Source organism: Anser anser (assembly GCF_964211835.1).
Source record: "Anser anser genome assembly, chromosome: 30".
Taxonomy (NCBI): domain Eukaryota; kingdom Metazoa; phylum Chordata; class Aves; order Anseriformes; family Anatidae; genus Anser; species Anser anser.
In genome coordinates, this window is record NC_139751.1 from 675,782 (window position 1) to 697,656 (window position 21,875).

Below are 21,875 nucleotides of genomic sequence, written 5' to 3' on the forward strand. Positions count from 1 at the left end.
AATGCATTGTTTTAGGCATAAATTGGCAAGATGGATGTCATCAGGTCCCCATGGATGCGATCCATGGGGATCCAAGAAGCTGTGGACTTGCCAGCTAGCAAATGCTAACGGCTGTATAATGCCTGCATGGGTTAACAACCCTTCACCTCCCTCCTCTGCGCCCCTTGAGCTGAAGCTGTCGGGGTGTGTCCGGGCGGGGACATACCATATAAGGTCATATGGCGTCATCCCTCCTTTATGACGTCATCCCTCCTTTATGACGTCATCACCCGGACACTATATAAGGCCGCGCTCGCCCAGGCCGGGCCAGTGGCAGAGGCGACCTCTGCTGCTGCGCGGTGCTGGGAGCCGGTGTCTGCTGAGGGCTCAGAGGCTGCTGTCCCTCAGAGGCCCAGGCCGCGCGATCGCTGGTGGCTATTGCTGGCAGCGTTTGGTGAAACCGTCGATTTCGCATTCCTTAAGCCATGATCCGGGGTGGCGTGGGCCAGGGGCCTGTGGCGCGTGGTCGCCCCTTGCCCCGTCGGGGCCCAGCGCGACCCCCCAGCAGGCCTGTGCAGCAGGAGGAGCACAGGCAGGAGCTGGAGGCGCTGCGGGCCCAGCTGGAGGCGCTGCGGGCCCAGCTGGAGGCAGTGCGGGCCCAGCTGGAGGCCAAGCGTCTCCGCTCCCAGGAGCTGCAGCGCCGCTTTGCTGATGAAGCCCGTGAGATGAAGAAGAGGGCAGAGGAGCAGCGGCAGCTCCTGGCCAAGCAGCTACGCTCCAAATGCGAGCAGGAGCGGGCGCGGGAGCTGCAGCGGCTGTGGGAGCAGCTCCAGAAGCAGCAGGCAGCGGAGATCCGTCAGCTGCTGTGTGAGGAGAACACCAAGTGGTGCCAGGCTCAGCAGCTGCTCCAGCAGCAGTGGGACGAGGCCGTCCGCCAGGTGCGGGACCTGCAGCGGCAGCTGTTCAAGGTGCCCGTGAACCGTGGCCAGAGCGGCGGCAGCGAGGCCCGCGGCAAGCAGCAGGACGTCAACAGGCAGCTCTGCTGGCGGGCAGATAGCAAGCAGGCCGCCCAAATCCTGGACCTCCAGGAGAAGCTGCAGCTGCGGAGGAAACTCCCCTCTCAGTACATCCCGGAGAAGGCTGAGGGGGGGGCGCCTGCCTCCCACAACGGGGACAGGGCCGCGGCCCAGCACCGCCTGCAGAGTCTCCTGGGCACAGGAGCCACCAGGCCCGGCTCTTCGAAGAGCTCCGGTGCATCTGGTGCTGGTGGTGGAGAAGGGCAGCGGACAACCTGCTCGAGCTCAGAAGACGCTCACCTGCGGGGTGAAGGGCAGAGCAGCAGGAAATCTGTCAGAGACATTGGGGTTCAGGTCCCAGAGCAGCAAGAGGCCTGTCCACCTGGCAGCGGAGACAGCCCGTTCCTGGAGCAGCAGAAAGCGCAGCTGCAGAATGCCCTGAAGGACCTGGCCAGGCAATGGATGGTCCTTCAAGAGGAGACCTGCTTCCTGAAGAACGAGAGCTCCCTGGTGGAAGCGAGGGAGAAGGCGGGGAGGCTCAAGCAGGAGCTTGGTATGCTGGGCCTCCTTACCAAGAATCTGACAGAAAAAACCAGGAAGCTGAAAGAGCTTGCTGCAAAGTCTGGAAAGACTGCTGCAAAGACGGAGCAGGTCGACCAGCAGCAGAGAGGGCAATTGGAAACCGAGGCTGGGAAAAAACTTCAGCTGCAAAAGAAACTGGATCAGGAACGTTCAAGGCTGAAGAACAGGTACGAGGAGCTGAAAGTGTGTCTGACAGAGATGAGAAATGAAAAAGCCAGACGCGCGCAGGAAACTTCTCAGCTCCGCAGGCAGAAGGAGAGGATAGAGGAGATTCAATCTGAAAACGCTGCTCTGAAGCAGAAACTCGTGCAAGCGACAGAGCAGCGAAATGCTGCCGTTGGAGCAGCCAAACATCTTCAAACGCTCCTGAAGGATCTCGACTGCAAATTGAAAGCCATGAGTCAACCGGCAGAAAGGACGCAACAACAGCAGCAGGACCACGAGGAAACAAAGCTAATGCTGCAGAAAAAAGAAGAGGAAGTTAAGCATTGGCAGAGGGCTTGGGCAGAGCTCAGAAGGACACGTGAGGAAGAGCTGCAAGCCTCTCGAGTGCAGCTGAGAGAATCAGAGCAGCAGTATCAGCACCAATGTCAACAATGTGAGCTGCTCTCTCAGCAACTTGAGCAAGAGAAAAGAAAAAAATCCAGCCCTATCGTCTCAGAACTACCCCAGGCAATGACACCTCCCACAGCACAGGCCTATGCAGAGCAGTCCCATGACCTCTGCAGCCATGAAGACAGCTCTGATGCTTCTGAGAAGGCAGCCAAAATCCTGGGATTCTACACAAGCAGCTCGGCATCTGATGCCACACGCGACGGTCCTGGGTGCTGCACTGTTTCAGGTGAGGGCTCTGTAGGTGGGAACGGAGAGTCAGGAGCAGAGCATGTGTCCTTCGTCCCGCAGTCCCTGGGACAAGAATCACCAAAACTTCAAAGACTTGTAGCTCAACAGGGCCACCATCCTGTTGAGGGTCCTAATGAGCGCCCCGAAGCAGAGCTTCCTCATGCTCGGGGAGAATACGTTCACGTCTCTGGAGACGTGGACGAGCATGGCGGGTCTGTGAGGGAGCGGAAGCCTGTCAGAAGACGACTTTTCTCCCCTACTTCGACAGAAGTTTCAGACAGCAGCCAGGTGACAAGTTCAGAGCTATGTTATCCCCTGCAAGACAGTGATATCGAAATAAGTTCTTGCAGCAGAAGGGGAAGGAAGAAACAGAGACAGAATAAATCTTTTTGACCAAGGAATTTGTGTCTGTGTGGTGGTTTTACTTGGGTGGGCGGTCGAGTTCCACCTCAGCCGCTCTCTCACTCCCCCTCCTCAAAGAGAAAGGGGGGGAAAATACGACACAAAGGGCTCAAGGGTTGAGATAAGGAGGGGGAGATCGCTCAAAAATTATCGTGACGGGTAAAACAGACTCAGAGTGGGGAGAGAGTAAGATTTATTGCCTATTGCTAACAAGGTAGGGAAGTGAGAAACAAAGGAAAGAAACCAAAAACACCTTCCCCCCACCCCCCACACTAACATGAAACTGGGCCTCCATACACGTCGTGGTTGGTGGGGAGACGGACATTTCCCTAACGAGAGCTCCCCCCTTCTCCCTCCCCTTCCATGGCTTTTATTGCTGAGCGTTACGTGGTCATATGGACTATCCCTTTGGTCTTTTGGGGTCAGCCGCCCCGGCGATGCCCCCTCCGCACCTCTTGCCCATGGTGGTGGGCAAGCCACTGGATTTGGGGCTGGGGGGTGGCAGAGGGAGGGCGCTGTGGGAGTCCTGGTGCTGTGCCAGCGCCGCTCAGCAGTAGACAAAACACATCGGTGCAATAGCAAGTCAGTTGTAGCCTAGCTACAAGTACAGAGCACAGCGCTGTATGGGCTGCTGCGGGGAAGGCTGAGGCCATCCCAGGCAGAGGCAGCCCACCAAACCCACCGTGGTGGGGACGGGATGACCAGGCAGGGTCTAGAGGGGTGGCTGGATCCCAACCGAAACAGTCGCCCGGGGGCTGGGAAGGATGGGGAAGGTGCTGGGTGGTGCGGTGGGAGCTCCTACGCTCACCCACCTCGGAGGAGCTCGGAGGGACGGTGGCGTCGGGGGGAGTCCTGCCGGGCCCCTCGCAGGGACCACCCGCCCAAAGACCCCGGCCACACAGGTCCACGAGCAGGGAGGTGAAGGTGGAGGGGTTCAGAGGGGGTCACCCACGGCCTCGCACCCCGGGACGGCGGCAACCCACGGGTGCAGCCTTTGCGTGCCCGGAGCACCGGGGCAGAGCCGGCGGCACAGCAGCTGCGGAGCCAGCCCCGGCGCCGGTTCCTGGAGTGGGAACCGAGCTTCAAAGGGCTCGGGGCAGCCGCATCGGTCCGCCCCCACCCATGCCAGCTGCCCACGGGTGTCCCGGGCTGCTCGCATGACCGCAGCACGGCCGGGCTCGGCACCGGGCTCGGCACCAGGCTCGGCACCGGGCTGCCGCCGGCTTTGCCCGGGCAGAGCAGGGCGGAATGCGGGGGCTGCCCCCACGCATGACTCCCGGCCCCCTGTGGGGGGAGCTCCCAGCGCCGGGGAAGAGGGGCCCCGCACCCCACGGGGGGTGCTCTCCGGGTGGGCTCCCCCCTACCTGGGGACCCCAGGGAGCGCGGTCTCGGGGGATGGGGGGCGGGCCCAGGCCCCACGCGTGACCACCGCCCCCCGTGGGACGGGAGCCCTACGGATGGGGACAGCCCACGGGGACCGGACCCATGCGGGGGTCGCTGCCTCAGCCCCCCCTGCAGCGGGGGCGCCTCCCACGGCCCCTGCACCCACGCGGGACCCCGGCCCCCCTCGAGCCCCAGCCCCATGCGCTACGGGGAGCCCCCGTACCTGGATTTACCCCAGGAAATGTCCTGGTTCAAAGCGTGTCCGTGCTGGCCTCTCCTGCGGGAGGTGGCCGGTAGCGGGGCAGGCGCGCTCTGCCACGGAGCGGGGGATCGAGGCGGGCAGGGCTTTTCTGCGGCGTCGAGGCCACCCGAAGCAGCCGAGGGAGCCGCTGGGACCCGGCAGCCATCGCGAGGGAGGCTGACGAGGCGTCGGCGGAGCCAGCAGCGTCCCCTCCCGGGCCTCCCTCGCGACGGGGAGGGAGCGGGGCGAGGCGCGGCCGTTGGTGCGGGCAGGTTGCGCTCGGGCAGGGCAGAGCGTTCCGCCGCGCTCCCGGGAACAGCTCAGCTACCGGCCGCCTACCTACGGGTAAACCGCCACAGTCATCACGAGGCGGAGAGCTCTTTTCAGACGCTCTGCGGCCGCCCAGACTGAGCGCCCGCTCGAACACGCGGCGCTTCAGGCCTCCGGGTGCCCGCAGGGCCTGGGCCTGTTGCCGCCCTCCGAGGGCGGCGGAGACGCCGTGTGCGTGAGGTGCGGGGGCCATGGGAGGCGCCCCCGCTGTGGGGGGGGGGCTGAGGCAGCTGCTCCAGCAGCAGCGGGACGAGGCCGCCCGCCAGGCGTGGGACCTGCAGCGGCAGCTGCTCAAGGTGCCGGCGAACCTCGGTGCTGGTGAGTGTGAGGTCCAGCCCAGCGCCTCTCCTTGTGGGCTCTCCTTACCCCTTGGCTGAGGAAGCTGCCATCAGCACACCCCAGGACCCTCCTGGATCACTGATGTCTGGCGGTGTTATCCCTCCAGCAGACAGATGGGGGTTGAAGTCCCCTGGGAGGACCGGGCCCTGCAAACGTGACGTTTCTCCTACCTATCTGTAGAGGTGTTAGCGTTCATGAAGACACATAATCCACAAAGTGATTATATGAAGGTGCTTTATTAGGCGCCGGAAGTTAGGGGCATGCCCGCCCAAATCTAACTTCGTCTGATTTGTTCTCTCAGTTCTCCTTTATCTCCTAAGATATTACATATTCTATACATATATACATATATACATATCACTTGCCGAGGCGATGGGCTCCGGGGCAGATGCGTTCTGCAGGAGAGCGGGGGATCGGGACAGGCAGGGCTTTTTTTCCGACATCGAGGCCGCTCGAGGGAGCCGCCAGGACCCGGCAGCCTCCGCGAGGGAGGCTGACGAGGCGTAGGCGGAGCCAGCAGCGCCCCCTCCCCGGCCGTTCAAAAGCAGCCCCTAGGGAGCGCGAGCGACCAGGAGCGCAGCGACCAAGGCGGGCAAACAGGGCGGGGCACGTCAGAAGGGTGGGCGCGGCAGTTTGCACGGCAGTGCGCGCAGGCAGGGCGAGCAGGGGGGGCGGACAGGGCAGAGTTTCCCCCCGCCCATAAGAACAACACCTTTAACGGCTGTCGACTGCTAGCTGGGCTGCGATGGTCTTCACCAGGCAGAGCGCTCTCTCTAGAGAGTCTGTGGCCACCCAGACTGACCACCTGCTCAACAATGCGGCAGTTCAGGTCTCTGGGTGCAGGGACTGTCTGAGCCTGTTGCTGCCATCTGAGGGAGGCAGAGGCACCGTGTGTGTGAGGTGCGAGCAGGTGGATGACCTGGTCCGCCTGGTGGCAGAACTCAAAGAGGAGGTGGAGAGGTTGAGGGCTATTAGGGAGCGTGAGCGGGAGATAGACTGGTGGAGCGACTCCCTGCAGGGCCTGAAGGAGAGGTAGCAGGGTGAGACACCCCAAATAGGGATGGACCCCCTGCCCTGTTGCTGTCGGGCAGAGGGAGGGGACCTAGAAGTTGAGGAGGGATGGAGACAGGTCCCTGCTCGACCTTTCAGGCAACGCCCCCCCCTACCGGCCCCACCTTCCCAGGTGCCCTTACGTAACAGATTTGAGGCCCTGGAGCTTGAGAGACCGGTGGGTGAGGACGAGGTAGAAAGTCTACCCAGGAGGATGCCTAGGGCGAGGAAGCCGACTCCACGCCTCAAGACTGCCTCCACCAAGAAAGACAGAAGGGTGATCGTAGTAGGCGACTCCCTTCTCAGGGGAACAGAGGGTCCTATTTGTCGACCTGACCCTACCCGTAGGGAAGTCTGCTGCCTCCCTGGGGCCAGGGTCAGGGATGTTGCCAGGAAGCTTCCCAACCTGGTTCCCCCCTCTGACTACTACCCTCTTTTGATAGTCCAGGCTGGCAGTGATGATATTGATGAGAGAAGCCTGAAGGCTATCAAACGGGACTTTAGGGGACTGGGACGGTTAGTGGATGGAGCGGGAGTACAGGTGGTGTTTTCGTCTATCCCTGCAGTAGCAGGGAGGGGTACCGAGAGGACACGGAAAGCCCACCTGATTAACACGTGGCTCAGAGGCTGGTGCCAACACAGAAATGTTGGGTTTTTTGACCATGGGGCGCTTTACTCGGCACCCGGCCTGATGGCCGCAGACGGGTCCCTATCTCTAAGGGGAAAACGGATCCTAGCCCAGGAGCCGGCAGGGCTCGTTGAGAGGGCTTTAAACTAGGAAAGAAGGGGGATGGGGCTGAAAGAAGGCTTGTTGGAGCTGTGCCGGGGGGAACAATGGCAAAGCCGGGGAAGAAGGCAATGGCCCGACTGAAGTGCATCTACACTAATGCACACAGCATGGGTAACAAACAGGAGGAGCTGGAAGCCATCGTGCAGCGGGAAGGCTATGACTTGGTTGCCATCACGGAAACGTGGTGGGACCACTCTCATGACTGGAGTGCTGCAATGTCTGGCTATAGGCTCTTCAGAAGGGACAGGCAGCACAGAAGGGGTGGTGGTGTGGCTCTCTATATTAGAGAGTGTTTTGACGTTGAGGAACTCGAGGCTGGGAATGATAAGGTTGAGTCCCTATGGGTTAGGATCAGAGGGAAGGCCAACAAGGCAAGCATCCTGGTGGGGGTCTGTTATAGACCACCGAACCAGGATGAGGAGACTGATGAGGAGTTCTACAGGCAGCTGGCAGAAAACGCAAAATCGTCAGCGCTTGTTCTCGTGGGGGACTTCAACTTGCCAGACATATCCTGGAAGCACAACACAGCCCAGAGAAAGCAGTCTAGGAGGTTTCTGGAGAGCGTGGAAGATAGCTTCCTGACGCAGCTGGTTAGAGAGCCTACCAGGGGAGGTGCCCCGCTAGACCTTCTGTTCACAAACAGTGACGGACTGGTGGGAGATGTGGTGGTCGAGAGCTGTCTTGGGCAGAGTGACCACGAAATGGTTCAGTTCTCTATTCTTGGCGAAGTCAGGAAGGGGACCAGTAAAACCGCTGTCTTGGACGTCCGGAGGGCTGACTTTGAGCTGTTCGGGACACTGGTTGGCAGAGTCCCTTGGGAGGAGGCTCTGAAGGGCAAAGGAGTCCAGGAAGGCTGGGCACTCCTCAAGAAGGAAATCTTAATGGCTCAGGAGCGGTCTGTCCCCCCGTGCCCAAAGACGAGCCGACACGGAACTAGACCGGCCTGGCTGAGCAGAGAGTTCTGGCTCGAGCTTAGGAGAAAAAGGAGGGTTTATAATCTTTGGAAAAGAGGGCGGGCTACTCAAGAGGACTATAAGGATGTTGCGAGGCTGTGCAGGGACAAAATTAGAAAGGCCAAAGCTCATCTGGAGCTCAATCTGGCTACTGCCGTTAAAGATAACAAAAAACGTTTTTACAAATACATCAACACAAAAAGGAGGACTAAGGAGAATCTCCATCCTTTACTGGATGCGGGGGGAAACTTAGTTACAAAAGATGAGGAAAAGGCTGAGGTGCTCAATGCTTTCTTTGCCTCAGTCTTTAGCGGCAAGACCGGTTGTTCTCTGGATACCTGGTACCATGAGCTGGTGGAAGGGGATGGGGAGCAGGATGTAGCCCTCGCTATCCATGAGGAAATGGTTGGCGACCTGCTACAACACTTGGATGTACACAAGTCGATGGGGCCGGATGGGATCCACCCGAGGGTACTGAGCGAACTGGCGGAGGAGCTGTCCAAGCCGCTTTCCATTATTTGTCGGCAGTCCTGGCTATCAGGGGAGGTCCCAGTCGACTGGCGGCTAGCAAACGTGACGCCCATCTACAAGAAGGGCCGGAGGGTAGACCCGGGGAACTATAGGCCTGTTAGCTTGACCTCAGTGCCAGGGAAGCTCATGGAGCAGATTATCTTGAGTGTCATCACGCGGCACTTGCAGGGCAACCAGGCGATCAGGCCCAGTCAGCATGGGTTTATGAAAGGTAGGTCCTGCCTGACGAACCTGATCTCCTTCTATGACCAAGTGACGCGCTTGGTGGATGAGGGGAAGGCTGTGGATGTGATCTACCTTGACTTCAGTAAGGCTTTTGACACCGTCTCCCACAACATTCTCCTCAAGAAACTGGCTGCTCGTGGCTTGGACTGGTGTACGCTTTGTTGGGTTAAAAACTGGCTGGATGGCCGGGCCCAAAGAGTTGTGGTGAATGGAGACAAATCCAGTTGGAGGCCGGTTACTAGTGGAGTCCCCCAGGGCTCAGTGCTGGGGCCGGTCCTCTTTAATATCTTTATCGATGACTGGATGAGGGGATCGAGTGCACCCTCAGTAAGTTTGCAGATGACACCAAGTTAGGTGCGTGTGTCGATCTGCTCGAGGGAAGGAAGGCTCTGCAGGAGGATCTGGATAGGCTGGACCGATGGGCTGAGGTCAACTGCATGAAGTTCAACAAGGCCAAGTGCCGGCTCCTGCATCTGGGGCGTAACAACCCCAAGCAGCGCTACAGGCTGGGAGATGAGTGGTTGGAAAGCTGCCTGGCGGAGAGGGACCAGGGAGTACTGGTTGATAGGCAGCTGAATATGAGCCAGCAGTGTGCTCAGGTGGCCAAGAAGGCCAACAGCATCCTGGCTTGCATAAGAAGCAGTGTGGCCAGCAGGTCTAAGGAGGTGATTGTCCCCCTGTACTCGGCTCTGGTGAGGCCGCACCTCGAGTACTGTGTTCAGTTTTGGGCCCCTCGTTACAAGAAGGACACGGAGGTGCTCGAGAGAGTCCAGAGAAGGGCGACGAAGCTGGTGAGGGGTCTGGAGAACAAGTCTTACGAGGAGCGGCTGAGGGAGCTGGGGTTGTTTAGCCTGGAGAAGAGGAGGCTCAGGGGAGACCTCATCGCTCTCTATAGGTACCTTAAAGGAGGCTGTAGAGAGGTGGGGGTTGGTCTATTCTCCCACGTGCCTGGTGACAGGACGAGGGGCAATGGGCTAAAGTTGCGCCAGGGGAGGTGTAGGTTGGATGTTAGGAAGAACTTCTTTACTGAAAGGGTTGTTAGGCATTGGAATGGACTGCCCATTCCAATGGAGGTGGTTGAGTCACCATCCCTGGAGGTCTTTAAAAGACGTTTAGATGTAGCCCTTAGTGAGATGGTTTAGTGGAGGACTTGTTAGTGTTAGGGCTGAGGTTGGACTAGATGATCTTGGAGGTCTCTTCCAACCTAGACGATTCTGTGATATGCATTAGGTTTCACAACTCATCTATGCATATTCATTTCCTAGCTCCGCCTAGCCTCGCTTCATATGCTAATTATCTTATCAGTCCTTCTGCGCTTGCCTACTACTCTCTGGTGGTCGTCCGGGTGGTCGTCGGGATGAAGTAAGATGTCTTCATCAGAGTTGAACTTTTTAACCTTTCCTTCTCACGCATGCTCTCTGAGCCCTCGGTCTCAGTCCAAACCGCAAGGTTGGTTTGATCCAGTTCCCAGGGTCCAAGAAGCCCCAGTTATCTAGATGTCTTGCAAATGGAGCATTCTTTTAATCCTCCTTACTCCTCCTCATGAATCGGTGCATTCTCTCACGCTACCCTTGCACATATATTTTGTATCTTCCAAGCGCAGCCCCGGAACAGTACATCGCAAATGTAACATATTAAGCAATATTGTATTATTTCATCTTCTATTACTAACATTTCCCCCCTTTGAAAGTATTTCACTCCTTTCGAGGAGAGCAAATGCTTTCACTAACTAACTAAAATGTTTTACACTCAGTGCTCACCAATAACATATTCAAGGAAAATTACAACATTACGCATCAAGAAAATTACAAAGATTAGGATTGTCACAACATTTCATAAGTCCACCACTTCTGCTTTATGTTACATTCGCTCTTCTGGTTGGGTTCACTTGATCTGGAACCGATTTTGTCTATTCGGTTTTCATTCCATTTCGCCTCCTGGGTTCCTCAGATTCTTTCTCTGAAATCCGAAGTCGTTATATGCCGGTGGAGGGTATTGCGGATGTGGTTCCATATGCCGAGCAATGGTTTGCATCACTGTCCAATTCCAGGTTGTCTTCCTTAGGATCAGACTTTTCAGCATTATAAATGTTAACTAAATTCGTACCCCTACAATCACCAATATAATTATCGTCTCCAGTAAGGACTTAACCCAATTACTAATATTCCATCCACTAAAAATGTTATCCAACCAGCTTGTTGTCATATCTTTCTCTTCCTGCTCTGCATCTTGTTCCACTCAAGCCAGTTGTTCTATGACATGTTCTACATCAATAGTCACATTTGAAATGTGGATGCAGCAATGATCAAGATGATCTTTTAGAAATCCGCATACTCCATGTTCCTTTAATAACAGTGTATCTAATGCCAATCGATTTTGTAGCACCATTTTAGTTGTAGCTTGTAGTTGGATATTAAGGTCTCTAAAGCCTTCTTTCGTGGCTCTCGCGAGCCTACTCACTTGTCCTGTAAGTTTATAAATCATTTCCCTATTTCGATAAGTAGCTACCTGTGCAAATAGAGATTCTAACGCCCAACTGAATTTTACTCCACCCGAGGGTTCATGCCATATATCTTCATCTGCCCCTTCTTCTAAACTTCTTTTTGCCCTACTAATTTGTAGGGTTTCCAACTTTCCCTTAAAAGGAGACTTTTTCCATATTGGACACAGTGTGGGGAGGGAGTCCTAGAGTTATTGCTTTTACTTCCCCATCTATCGGCAGGTGTGTAGTCCAAGTTCCATCGCTGGCTGTTTGTACTTTGTACTTTGGCTTCCTGGCAGATTTTACTGATCTGTCCCTTTAGAGTCTGGTTCATCCTTTCTACCTGTCCACTAGATTGGGGTCTCCATGCAGTATGTAAATTCCAAGAAATTCCTAAGAGCCGGCTTACGTCTTTAACCACAGATGCAACAAAGTGGGGTCCCCTATCCGAGGATATTCCTAATGGTACCCCAAATCTCAGAATGATTTCCCGCAGTAACCATTTTGCTGTCTCTTTAGCTTGATTGGTGCGACAGGGAAGGGCTTCTGGCCATCCGGAAAAGGTGTCAACCCCTACTAACAAATACCTATATCCCCTAGTCCTAGGTAACTCTACAAAAATCAGCTTGCCAGTAATCTCCTGGTTCTATTCCTACTCTAACTCTTCCCATCTCAGCATGTTTTCTTGCTACTGGATTATTTTTCAGACAAATCTCACACTTTGACATTACTGATTTTGCCATTGTTAACATATGTGTCGAGACAATGCTACGTTTTAAAAATGTTACCATTGCCTCTGCACCCCAGTGACAGTCATTATGTCTTGTCTGAAGTATTTCTCGCATCACCAAGGGGGGTATTACTACCTGGCCCGTAGCGGTTACATACCATCCATCAGAGTTCTTTCGGGCCTTTAGGAGATTTGCTAATTTCTCATCCTCTGGCGAATATCTTGGTTTCTTGGGAAGATTAAGACGAGTGGGGCCTACCTTGAGTGGTACCAAAGCCATTACATTCCACACCTCCCGAGCAATTTGTCGAGCTGCTCGATCTGCCAGCCGATTCCCTTCTGATATTTTCGAGGTTCCTCCTTGATGGGCTTTACAGTGCATAATAGCCACTTGTTTTGGTTTTTGTACCGCATTTATCAAATTTAACACCTCCTCTTGATATCTTATATTGGCCCCTTGTGAGGACAACAGCCCTCTTTCTTTCCATAATGCTCCATGAACATGGTCTACTCCAAAAGCGTACTTTGAATCTGTCCAAATATTTACCATCTTTCCTTTACTCAGTTCCAGTGCTCGAGTTAGGGCTATCAGTTCCGCTCGCTGTGCTGATGTTTCAGGTGGTAAAGGTTTTGCTTCGATTACTGTCTTCAGGGTTGTTACTGCATACCCTGCATATCGTGTTCCATTCTCCACAAAACTACTACCATCAGTAAAAAGTTCCCAGTCATACCTTTCAAGGGGTACACCCTTCAAATCCTCGCGGCTGGCATGGGTATGCTCGATTATTTCCACACATTTGTGTTCCAACGGTCCTTCTTCTGGAACAGTTCCTAGAAATACTGCTGGATTTAACAGGTTAGTTGTTTTCAAGGTTACGTCATCTTGTTCAGTTAGTATTGCCTGATATTTCATCATTCGGCTGGGTGATAACCAGTGGCCCCCCTTTTGTTCTAAAACAGTTGTTACCATATGTGGTACAAAAACTTCAATACGTTTTCCCAAGGTAAGTTTCCTTGCTTCCTGGATTAAGAGAACTGTTGCCGCTACTGCCCGCAAACATGAGGGCCATCCTGCACTTACAGCATCCAGTTGCTTAGAAATGTATCCCACAGGTCTTTTCCAGCTTCCCAGTCGCTGGGTTAGTACCCCTAGTGCTAGTCGTTGTCTTTCATGTACAAATAACTGGAAATCTTTTGATAAATCTGGTAGGCCCAAAGCTGGTGACTTCATTAGGGCGTCTTTAAGTTTCTTGAAAGCTTCTTTCTGTATTTTTCCCCAAATAAAATCCTGTGCCTTCTGAGCTTCATAAAGGGGCTTAGCTATGAGTCCATAATCCATTATCCATAATCTGCACCAGCCAGCCATTCCTAAGAAGGCCCTTAGCTCATGGAGATTTTGAGGTTCCGGGATGGTGCATATAGCTTTTATCCTATTGACACCCAGACTTCTTTGTCCCTGGGAAATCTCACACCCCAAATATGTTACAGTTGAGCAAACTATTTGTGCTTTTTTCCTTTGAAACCTTATAACCACCCGTTCCTAACTGATTTAAAATTTCGATGGTTGTTTGGGTGCAGAGCGACTCGTTCTCTGTGGCAATCAAACTATCATCTACATATTGTAACAACAAATACTGACTTCTGGGTACCTGTATTTGTCCTTGCGTTGTCCAGATTTCCAGGTCCTTGGCCAGCTGGCTTCCAAAGAGGGTCGGGCTATTCTTGAAGCCTTGTGGGAGTCTTGTCCAAGTTAATTGTGTCTTTCGTCCACTCTGAGGATTTTCCCATTCGAAGGCAAATAATTTTCTACTATCTTTATCAAGAGGTATGCAAAAGAAGGCGTCCTTTAAATCTATCACAGTAAACCATTTATATTTCTCTCTCACAGATGTTAACAATGTGTAAGGATTAGCCACTACCGGCTGAATGTCCTTTGTTATTTCATTTATTGCTCTAAGATCTTGTACCAATCTATATTTGCCATTCCGCTTCTTTACTGGAAAAATTGGAGTATTGTATTCCGATTTACATTCTTCCAAAATCTGATAGTTGAGAAATTTGTCAATAATTTTCACTATCCCCTGCCTAGCTTCTATCTTAAGTGGATATTGTTTGATTCAAACAGGTTTGGCTCTTTCCTTTAATTCCACCTTTACCAGTTGTGCCAGTTTCGACTTCCCTGGTACGTCTGTTTCCCGTACTGTTGCTCTAACTGCATTTTCTACTTCTCTTGGAATATTAACAAAGGGTTTATCTTTGGTCATTAGGATTTGGCCTACTTTGGACTCAGGTACCTTCATTATTAATTCTCCATCCTCAAAGGTTATTGTTGCATCTAATTTAGCTAATAGATCTCGTCCCAAGAGTGGAATCGGGCATTCTGGTACATACAAAAATTCATGGGTTAGTTCCTTACCCCCAAAACGCAAATCAAGGGGTTGTAAGAATGGCCGTTCCTCCTCCTTCCCTGTGGCTCCAATTATTGTAGTTGTCTTAGTTCCTAATCGTCCTTTTAAACTATTTAACACTGAATATGTTGCTCCTATTACATTTACAGACTAATTAACACAGAGAAAGAAGCTCCTGTAACCAACAACAACAAAAAAATTCAAGCCTCTCTCTTCGTTTCCTAGCTTTATTTCAACTAGTGGACCTGCTAGGGTAGATGCCCCAGGTCCCCGTCATTTCTGACTGTTGTAAGTTTATCCTGCAGCCTAAGACAAATTCCTTCTGATATCAGGGGCTGATTGCCCTAGAAAGAGGCTAGCCAATTGCCTCTGTTTGTTTTCTGAAGCCAGGTCCAAATTTTCTGTCTTTTTTTTTTTTTTTCCCATTGCATTTCAAAGTTGGTCCAGAAATTCAAAAATTCCATAGGGTTTTCTTTTGGACCTTCTTGGAACAGATTCTCAATTCCCAATTTAACCAGATTTTGGTATTTACATAATTTCCAGGGTGGTAAGGGTCTCGGGGGGGGGGGGGTGGGGGGGTGGGGAAGGGGTCGGTCAGGGGAATGCAATGGTTGAAAGTTCCCTGAGCGGTCCCATTGGCAATCTGAGCTCACACATGAACTCAGGTTGTTTTAAGAGTTAGCTGCTTTTCTGTTTCCATGACAACTCTCTGGGACCCATCATGGTCCCTCTGCCCCAGAGGGCTCACACCCGTGATTTTGAGATCTCAGCCTCGGGTTGAGGCGGAACTATTAACGTTCCTACATCCTCTTCCCCTGCTCATTCAACTTCAAACAGCTCTGTTAGATACTACATGCCACACAACCTTTAACACCTTCAACAACCCTTTTAACACTTCCTTTATCTTCCTCTAGCCTGTACTTTTCTAATGCCAACACCAAAGGCTCAGTCAGGGGCCAACTTAATTCCATACCTTTTCCCTCCAAGATGCTGAAACAACATATCAGTATACAACATTTCATCCTATTTTCCTTCTCTCCTCAAGAACAACATTAATTGCAAGACACTGTTACAGTCGATTGATCCATAAAGTGGCCATTTAGTTTGATCCATAAAGTGGCCATTTAGTTTATACAGTGGCCACAATTGATTGCAATACTTAGTGGAAGTCCTCTTGCTTTCCGCACCCCCCCCACTCCCCGTTCCGACAATATCCTTGCAGTGTGCCAATGTACACCCAAGGAGGCTTTCTTTAAAATGTCTTTGTTTTGGATATTACCCATTTCCTTGATTTCCCATTCCCTTTTATTTATTTATATTAATTACTGTCCCTTGTTTCAATTTCCATGCAAAACTTTTCATTGCAGGTTTTTACTATCTTTTCCTAATCTTTGTGGGAATAGAAATGTTGTTTTTGCAGTGTTACGTTGTTTAGAAGGAAAGAATGTGGTATTGAGATGTGCTTACAGCGATAAGAAAGCTCAGCAGGTGACCTCGTAAAATGCAGACAACCAGCCTCCTTAGAGCAATCAGGTGAAAATCACTGTGTTAAGTCAAGCCAGATAAGGGGAGAAAACATTACCATCTCCAAAACAGGCCGGCAACTGAAGGCCAGGCATTGTCTGTGAAGCATCAGATAGATTGTGAACCTGGATTACCCACTCCAGTGGGGAAACAGGGGAGGGTCCTGTCATCAAAAAGTATATAAACTGTGTTTTGGAACTAGTAGGTGCGCTCTCCTGCTTGTGGGGCGCCCGCCATTGCAATCGCGAATAAATTACTACTTCACTGAGATCCTCGCCTGAGCCTAAGTTATTGGCTACGGAGCGTTTCTCACAATTGGTACGTTGTGAGCAGCGGGGGTCGGTCGCGGCCGATGGCTCCCCGAGAAACTCCTCGGTGCCGGCTGGAGCGTGATCAGTTCGTGAGCCACCTCAGCAGTGCCCACGAGGTCCCATCTGGGTCGCCAAAATTTTAGCGTTCATGAAGACACATAATCCACAAAGTGATTATATGAAGGTGCTTTATTAGGCGCCGGAAGTTAGGGGCATGCCTGCCCAAATCTAACTTCGTCTGATTTGTTCTCTTAGTTCTCTTTTATCTCCTAAGATATTACATATGCATTAGGTTTCACAACTCATCTATGCATATTCATTTCCTAGCTCCGCCTAGCCTCGCTTCGTATGCTAATTATCTTATCAGTCCTTCTGCGCTTGCCTACTACTCTCTGGTGGTCGTCCGGGTGGTCGTCGGGATGAGGTAAGATGTCTTCATCAGAGTTGAACTTTTTAACCTTTCCTTCTCACGCACGCTCTCTGAGCCCTTGGTCTCAGTCCAAACCGCAAGGTTGGTTTGACCCAGTTCCCAGAGTCCAAGAAGCCCCAGTTATCTAGATGTCTTGCAAATGGAGCATTCTTTTAATCCTCCTTACTCCTCCTCATGAATGGGTGCATTCTCTCATGCTGCCCTTGCACATATATTTTGTATCTTCCAAGCGCAGCCCCGGAACAGTACATCGCAAATGTAACATATTAAGCAATATTGTATTATTTCATCTTCTATTACTAACAGAGGGACTCAGCTACTTGGTTTTTCTGGTCGATTCCTTTCCTTGCACAGGCACGGGTACCGCCCAGGGGAGTTGGGTCCCGGTGTCCCAGCACTGCCAGATCCCTGGTGCCGTGGGCAGGCCCCGAGCCCCCGTGACACCCCTCTCCTTTCCCTCTCCCCTCCCCCTTTCATCTCTCTGCAGCACGGTGAGGGCGTTGGTGCCAAAGAGACTCCTCAGCAGCGGTACCAGCGGCTGCAGCACGAGGTGCAGGAGCTGGTCCGGGAGGTGGAGCAGATCCAGGTGAGCACCACCCCTGCCGTTTGGCACCTGCGGGCAGATCGTCCCCGGGGGCTGACACTGCTGCCTGTCCCCCCCTGCACAGAGCGCGGTGAAGGAGTCGGCGGCCGAGGAGGAGCTGACGCCCATGGCCTTGGCCAGGCAGGTGGAGGGCCTGAAGCAGAAGCTGGTCTCCAGCCACCTGGAGAAGCTGCTGGGCCCTGCCGCAGCCATCGACTTCGCAGACCCCGAAGGCGCGCTGGCCAAGTGAGTGTGGGCTCGTGGCCGCAGCTTGGGAAGCGGGGGGCAGCAGGGGGAGGATGCCAGCATCCCCGCGAGGCGGTATCAGGGCAGCGTGCCCACCTTTTCCCCTCGCCCAGGCGCCTGTTGCAGCAGCTGGAGGTGGCGAAGTGCAAGAAGACAGCGGCAGGGAAGAGCCCCGCCAAGGCGCCAGCCCCCACCGGGGACACGCTCACCTTTGAGCTGTACTGGAGGCCAGAGCAGGACCAGTTCTCCCAGGCTGCCAAGGTGAGCGTGCGGAGGGGGAGTCACAGCGTTTGACCCCAAAATGGGCTGTCCTGCCCTCTCAGCCCTCGCTTCCCTCGTTTCCAGATTGCGGAGCTGGAGAAGCGGCTGGCACAGCTGGAGGCGATGGTGCGGTACGAGCCTGACAGCCAGGTAAGGAGCCAGGAGCTCCAGCCCTGCCGCTCCCCTGCCCTCCATCCTGCCCCACTGATGTGATTTTCCTCCCCACAGAACCCGCTGTTGGTCGGGCTGAAGGGGACCAGCCTCGTGGTGAGTCCTAGAATCCTAGAATAGCCTGAGTTGGAAGGGACCCATGAAGACCCTTGGGTCGAACTCCTGGCTCCACACTAAGAATTAAACCATAAATCTGAGAGCGTTGTCCAAATGCTTCTCAAACACCAGCAGGATTGAGGCCATGACCCCCTGCTTGGGGAGCCTGCTCTGCTGCTCGACCACCCTCTCAGTGAAGATTTTCTGTCCTAATACCCAGCCTGAACTTCCCCTGGTGCAGCTTTAAGCCGTTCCCTCATGCCCAGGCACCCCATACACACCCTGTTCTCCTTCCCCAGGAGACCGTGCAGATCCTCCAAGCCAAAGTGAACATCCTGGACGTGGCTGTGCTGGACCAAGTGGAGGCCCGGCTGCAGGTGAGGGCCTGAGGCGGAGGGAGGTGGGGATGAGTCCCGCAGCCCCCAGCCAGCACTGGGCCCGCTGGCCCCACCAGAGGATGGCATGGGGCCATGGGAGGGCACCCGCAGAGGCTATGAAATTGGGGTGGACCCTGCTGGATTTGGGGTGTCACATCTGCTTCCCCCCCTCCGCAGAGCGTCCTGGCGAAGGTGAACGAAATCGCCAAGCACAAGGCCGTTGTGCAAGACGCTGACACCCAGAGCAAGGTAAGAGCAGCAGGGAGGGCCCCCCAAAGCAACCACAGCATGGGGGGCTTATGCAGAATCGCCCTGCAGACTGTGCTTACGCCCTCCTTTCTTGCTTTCCGCCCCTTGCCCCAGATCCACCAGGTCTATGAGATGATGCAGCGCTGGGACCCCGTGGCCAGCAGCCTGCCCGATGTAGTGCAGCGACTGCTGACCCTCAGGGACCTGCACGAGCAAGGTGAGGGGCAAGGAATGGGGATGCTGGGGACAGTGGCGTGGCGTGACAAGGGAGATACTGGGGTCTGGGGGCCCTCCAGTGCTGAGTTTTCACCTCCTTCCCAGCCACACAGTTTGGGCAGGTCCTTGTGCACCTGGACACCACGCAGCAGGAGATAGCTGGTGCTCTCAAGGACAACACCGTGCTGCTGGCAGAGGTGAGTCTCAGCAGCATGTGCTGGGGTGGGAGGGGTCCCCATCCTGTCCGCCCTGCTCAATCCCTTCCCCACTGACCCCCCTGCAGGTCCAGAAGACGATGAAGGAAAACCTGGCCATTGTAGAGGACAACTTTGCTGACATAGAAGCCCGCATCAAGCGGCTGCAAAAGTGAGAGCACCCTGGAGCACCTCCCTGAGCATCTGCATTCCCCCCCCCCCCCCCCGACATTGTGATCCCCTGGGAATCACTCCCTCTGCCTGCAAGTAGCAGTCCCTGTTTGTGTATAGCTGGCCGTGCTCCCCTGCGCAGAACGGGGCTGTGGAGGGGCCCTTCCCAGCCCCCCATTAGCACCCAGGGGTGGGTCACTGCTCCCCCAACCTGGATTTACCCCAATAAATGTCCTGGTTCAAAGCGTGTCCGTGCTGGCCTCTCCTTCGGGCTGCGGGACACGAGCAGGGCCCAGCTGGGCTGTTTGAAATGCAGCTTCTACTGCGCATGCAAGCCCTCCAAGCACCCCCAGCGTAGCTCCAGCTACACTTTTCTTACGCTTTTTTTTAGTTTAAAACCATTAGCCCTTGTCCTACCAGTGAAGAAATATTTCTCCTCAACACCTGCAGTACGTTGAAGACATCGTCGTGTGGGGCAACACAGGAGAGGATGCTTTTGAGAAAGGGGAGAAAATAATACAGCTTTGGACGGCTGCTTTCGTCCTGTTAAACAGAGTAAGGTGAAAGGATGGGCGCTGGAAATGCATTGTTTTAGGCATAAATTGGCAAGATGGATGTCATCAGGTCCCCATGGATGCGATCCATGGGGATCCAAGAAGCTGTGGACTTGCCAGCTAGCAAATGCTAACGGCTGTATAATGCCTGCATGGGTTAACAACCCTTCACCTCCCTCCTCTGCGCCCCTTGAGCTGAGGCTGTCGGGGTGTGTCCGGGCGGGGACATACCATATAAGGTCATATGGCGTCATCCCTCCTTTATGACGTCATCCCTCCTTTATGACGTCATCCCTCCTTTATGACGTCATCACCCGGACACTATATAAGGCCGCGCTCGCCCAGGCCGGGCCAGTGGCAGAGGCGACCTCTGCTGCTGCGCGGTGCTGGGAGCCGGTGTCTGCTGAGGGCTCAGAGGCTGCTGTCCCTCAGAGGCCCAGGCCGTGCGATCGCTGGTGGCTATTGCTGGCAGCGTTTGGTGAAACCGTCGATTTCGCATTCCTTAAGCCATGATCCGGGGTGGCGTGGGCCAGGGGCCTGTGGCGCGTGGTCGCCCCTTGCCCCGTCGGGGCCCAGCGCAACCCCCCAGCAGGCCTGTGCAGCAGGAGGAGCACAGGCAGGAGCTGGAGGCGCTGCGGGCCCAGCTGGAGGCGCTGCGGGCCCAGCTGGAGGCAGTGCGGGCCCAGCTGGAGGCCAAGCGTCTCCGCTCCCAGGAGCTGCAGCGCCGCTTTGCTGATGAAGCCCGTGAGATGAAGAAGAGGGCAGAGGAGCAGCGGCAGCTCCTGGCCAAGCAGCTACGCTCCAAATGCGAGCAGGAGCGGGCGCGGGAGCTGCAGCGGCTGTGGGAGCAGATCCAGAAGCAGCAGGCAGCGGAGATCCGTCAGCTGCTGTGTGAGGGGAACACCAAGTGGTGCCAGGCTCAGCAGCTGCTCCAGCAGCAGTGGGACGAGGCCGTCCGCCAGGTGCGGGACCTGCAGCGGCAGCTGTTCAAGGTGCCCGTGAACCGTGGCCGGAGCGGCGGCAGCGAGGCCCGCGGCAAGCAGCAGGACGTCAACAGGCAGCTCTGCTGGCGGGCAGATAGCAAGCAGGCCGCCCAAATCCTGGACCTCCAGGAGAAGCTGCAGCTGCGGAGGAAACTCCCCTCTCAGTACATCCCGGAGAAGGCTGAGGGGGGGGCGCCTGCCTCCCACAACGGGGACAGGGCCGCGGCCCAGCACCGCCTGCAGAGTCTCCTGGGCACAGGAGCCACCAGGCCCGGCTCTTCGAAGAGCTCCGGTGCATCTGGTGCTGGTGGTGGAGAAGGGCAGCGGACAACCTGCTCGAGCTCAGAAGACGCTCACCTGCGGGGTGAAGGGCAGAGCAGCAGGAAATCTGTCAGAGACATTGGGGTTCAGGTCCCAGAGCAGCAAGAGGCCTGTCCACCTGGCAGCGGAGACAGCCCGTTCCTGGAGCAGCAGAAAGCGCAGCTGCAGAATGCCCTGAAGGACCTGGCCAGGCAATGGATGGTCCTTCAAGAGGAGACCTGCTTCCTGAAGAACGAGAGCTCCCTGGTGGAAGCGAGGGAGAAGGCGGGGAGGCTCAAGCAGGAGCTTGGTATGCTGGGCCTCCTTACCAAGAATCTGACAGAAAAAACCAGGAAGCTGAAAGAGCTTGCTGCAAAGTCTGGAAAGACTGCTGCAAAGACGGAGCAGGTCGACCAGCAGCAGAGAGGGCAATTGGAAACCGAGGCTGGGAAAAAACTTCAGCTGCAAAAGAAACTGGATCAGGAACGTTCAAGGCTGAAGAACAGGTACGAGGAGCTGAAAGTGTGTCTGACAGAGATGAGAAATGAAAAAGCCAGACGCGTGCAGGAAACTTCTCAGCTCCGCAGGCAGAAGGAGAGGATAGAGGAGATTCAATCCGAAAACGCTGCTCTGAAGCAGAAACTCGTGCAAGCGACAGAGCAGCGAAATGCTGCCGTTGGAGCAGCCAAACGTCTTCAAACGCTCCTGAAGGATCTCGATTGCAAATTGAAAGCCATGAGTCAACCGGCAGAAAGGACGCAACAACAGCAGCAGGACCACGAGGAAACAAAGCTAATGCTGCAGAAAAAAGAAGAGGAAGTTAAGCATTGGCAGAGGGCTTGGGCAGAGCTCAGAAGGACACGTGAGGAAGAGCTGCAAGCCTCTCGAGTGCAGCTGAGAGAATCAGAGCAGCAGTATCAGCACC

General features: G+C 54.5%; 1 protein-coding gene across 1 annotated transcript; it reads left to right on the forward strand.

Annotated features, from left to right (window-relative positions):
* Positions 1-690: 690 nt before the first annotated feature.
* Positions 691-19,360, forward strand: LOC310888017 (dynactin subunit 2-like; the record flags this gene model as incomplete). The annotated part of the gene is made up of 12 exons (XM_083814345.1): positions 691-699; positions 807-1,646; positions 17,037-17,135; positions 17,218-17,378; positions 17,492-17,639; positions 17,724-17,789; positions 17,868-17,906; positions 18,206-18,283; positions 18,461-18,532; positions 18,647-18,749; positions 18,854-18,945; positions 19,032-19,360. 12 exons carry the CDS (start codon positions 691-693, stop codon positions 19,116-19,118), a joined length of 1,794 nt encoding a protein of 597 aa, XP_083670471.1. The 3' UTR covers positions 19,119-19,360.
* Between the last annotated feature and the right edge of the window lie 2,515 nt (positions 19,361-21,875).